The sequence below is a fragment of the Pocillopora damicornis genome, chromosome 14 (assembly GCF_964200805.1).
Source record: "Pocillopora damicornis chromosome 14, jaPocDami1.2, whole genome shotgun sequence".
Taxonomy (NCBI): Eukaryota; Metazoa; Cnidaria; class Anthozoa; order Scleractinia; family Pocilloporidae; genus Pocillopora; species Pocillopora damicornis.
In genome coordinates, this window is record NC_142683.1 from 13,637,501 (window position 1) to 13,641,155 (window position 3,655).

Below are 3,655 nucleotides of genomic sequence, written 5' to 3' on the forward strand. Positions count from 1 at the left end.
GTCATAGTAAACTGTTTTCTTAATATTCCACTGATGCTGATTTCAATTTTTGGAAACTCCTTGGTGTTAGCAGCTGTCATAAAGACGCCTTCGCTTCGTTCACCCTCCATTATTTTGCTGTGTGGTCTCGCTGCTTCAGACCTTGTCGTGGGTTTGATAGTCCAGCCGCTTTTTATCGCCAAAGTGCTCAAGCCTTTTCACTTTCTACGGCAGTTAACGAAAATTTTGAGTGTTACATTGTGCGGGATTTCTTTCGCTACCATGTCAGCAATAAGTTTGGACAGATTTTTGGCCCTGAGATACCACATGACGTACAACTCACTGAATACCACATCGCGTGCCAAATTTACTCTGATAGCAATTTGGCTCGTTAACTCGCTGTTATTCTCAGGGGTTCACATCTGGTATAAACCTGAACATTTTTACATATCTTATGGATTGGTGGGTGTTTATATAACAATTTCTACTATTGCCTATGTCTGCATTTTTCGAATTACTCGACGTCACCAATACGAGATTCGCGCTCAACATCAAACAACGGAAGTTCAAAATACATGTATTCAAATTACTTTAAATGTGCTGGTGTTAACACGCACCGCTGTCAACACCTTCGTATTTTATGCTTGTACAGTTTTTTGTTATTTACCATGGATCATCTATCGGCTTTCTTACAATGATATATCTTTCAAAAATGCTCGTAGAGGCTGGGGGTTCGCGGTAACGTTGGTTTTTGCGAATTCAGCCATCAATCCGGTATTGTATTGTTGGCGTCTTCGTGAACTTCGACTGGCAGTTTCGAAGTTGTTAAGAAAAGTTCAATGACTTATAAGGAAAGGTGAAATATCGACGGGATTAAAAGGAAATGACATCAAAATTTTGAGATTACTAAATTCATTTAGGCGTGTTTTTTAGTGAATATATTGAGATGTCTGAGCATTTTTAAATAAATATTGCGCTTTAATTCTCCAACCTTTGGCTAAAATGATAGATTGAAAAATTATCATAGGCTACATATCGAATCCAAAAACCATATGCAATTCCAAGTGGAAGGATTATATCAATGTTTTTTTTTTCGATAAATAGCGAAAGCTTTTTACTTTTAGCAAAGAAAACGTGGATGAGATCACAGCAGAGATTGATATCTCAAAGTAGTTCTTATTCAAAACAGTGCTTTTAATGCGTGTAGGATTTCTCTTTTCAGTGCATAGATTTAACCGACCATGAATGGTTACCACACTTGTGTTCGATAGTTAGCTTGACGCTCACAGTTTTTAATCTTTTTTTTCTCATTTATGCGTTAAACTCAGAAATTCCCCAATGAAAAATTTGGAGTTATGTATTAATTTTTTTTTCATATTATGGAAGAATTACAGCTCGTAAAAAAAAATTAACAAGGAAGTATGCTTTTAGTACTATAATCGTATTGGTAAGTATGACCATTAAGTGGGATCGAAAACACATGAAAGGCGTTGAGCTTAAACAGTGCTTATTGAAATGCTTCACAAAGTCAAACACATCCATATTCTCACTAATAGCGTCTGCTCTCCGCCACAGCTGATCTGCCCTGAGGTTTACATCCAGATCTCTATCATTTAAGAAGGATTTTAATTTTTCTTTTAGAATTCAATAGACACTTGTAACAATGTGCATGTCGCGTTTGAAACCTTTTTGTCTCGAACGCAAAAAAAAGAGATCCTAAATGAAATATCCGAGTTAGGGTAGAAATTCTCGGAATTTTGCAACTACTTTTTGCTTGATTACTTTACACGGACAGCAAGGCAGTGATTATGACGTCAACATTACTCCCTAATCGGTGCACTTAGGACCTTCTTATGGCGATTCGCTCGAACGTGCTTTGTGAGTTCAGGAGAAGTTATTGAAGCGGGTGGGAGCTGGTAATGAGGGCAGGAATAGGAATATGTCGGGTTACTAGACAAAATCAACTCTTTCACAAAGCTTGCTGGCAAAAGGTGCCTTTCTATCCTTTGTACTTACAGAGTACAGGAGAGGGCAAAAAGAGATAGGTCCGAAATGCTCGTGTATTGTACAGCCAGTAACTGTCAAATTAAGTTTCGTTTTTAGCTTTTTAATCTGATGTCGACTTCCACTCAAGTTGGGCGAGACTTCACTCATTGACACCAATAACTGTTCATTCCAGGACTACTCTCGACCGGCTGATCACAATACAAGAGTAGCTGAGGATGTTTAGGGACTAATCTACGTGGCAGATACTTGTATAAACTCATAAAAACAATTTTTTAGCTTATAGTTTTATTAAAAGTGTATTTAGGCCTCTGAAATAGATCACAACAAATCGCCACACAAAACACACGAATAGTTAATATATGAAATGCTGTTTAAAACTATATTTGTGGAACAATCTATCCTAACCACAATATTAATGAATAAATCTTCATTAAATGTACTATTTTTGCTCATTTCGTTCTGCTATGATGACCGGAAATAGATTGCCTCGCAAGCAACCAGTTGGAGTAAAACCGGGATAGTGCGTCATTTTGTCCTCGCCAAGCATCGCCCTAACCCTTGGTGCCTTGACACGGGCCGGATTATTTTCTCGCGATTTAGGTGTCCTAGAAAGTCTTTGTTTCGCAGAAGAGATCTGTTGAGGATGTTTTAAGGTATGACTATGTTTCATCTGAATTTCTTCGCTTTGATGTGAAGCATTAGATTCCTCAGTCATGTTTACCATGAGGCATCTTTTCTCTGTTCTTCCCGGGCTTACAATCTGAGAGCGTTCGTGTGTTGATCTGGAGGTAATTTCGGAGATGTCCGAGGCAACGATATCAATTCTTTCCCTCTTACACTGAAGAAACTTCTTCACGTAAGGCTGCATAGCAGGGACATGAAGCAACTGCTTCGCAAAGGGCCTTTCGTTGGGGTTCTTTTGAAGAAGAGCGGAAACCAAGTCCTGCAAAAGTGGCCCATAGTGTCTGCAAGAGAATCATCTCTGTCTGTAACTAATTACTCTTCTATAAAGAACGAATAAGTTTCTGACTGATGAATAAATATTTAACAATCTATACGTTTAAAAATAAACCTGTTTATTAGAATTTGTACATAAAGAATAAATTAGCTGCTTCTCTCTCTGTTTACTTTTAAGAGTTGATTGATATCAGACTTCACTAAAATTGTAGACCCAAAAGTAAGAAAGTACGTTGAAAAGATTATCCAGATCGTAGGCTTTCCTTGGCCGAGTTATGCAGATAACAGTCATATGTTAGCCCATGATAATATAAGGTTTTATTTTGGCTCTGTTACTTTACAGAAATATAAGAACGTCTCTATGAAGTGATGGCCTTTACGGCTAACAGATACAGGTTTGGTGTTTCACGGCTAACGGTTAAACCATCATATATCTTATGTTCAGTTTTGTCTTTCTATCAACAACTGACATAAACATTGGCCGAAATATTCCTTATGTATATAGGTATTTATATGTAGGTATATCTGTGTGTGTGTGTATACATATATATGACTCAAATATATCTTAATCTCCTTCCTGCAAAAGAGAAATCTAAACTAAGTTTACTAATTTTTAGCCTAATTGTAACTTCCTCGGTTACATTCATTAAATCTGTAAACCAGAGTAGCATCAAACCATGTCTTATTTGAACGTGTAAGGAATTAAAATACT

The 3,655-nt window shown here is 37.1% G+C and overlaps 1 protein-coding gene across 1 annotated transcript in view; it reads left to right on the forward strand.

Annotated features, from left to right (window-relative positions):
• Positions 1-2,423, forward strand: part of LOC113665343 (melanocyte-stimulating hormone receptor-like) — a 2,824-nt gene extending 401 nt beyond the window's left edge. The window contains exon 1 of the mRNA XM_027181021.2: positions 1-2,423. This exon is cut by the window's left edge and continues 401 nt beyond it. Coding sequence (XP_027036822.2) covers positions 1-822 — 822 coding nt within the window. The 3' untranslated portion in view covers positions 823-2,423.
• Positions 2,424-3,655: the final 1,232 nt, after the last annotated feature.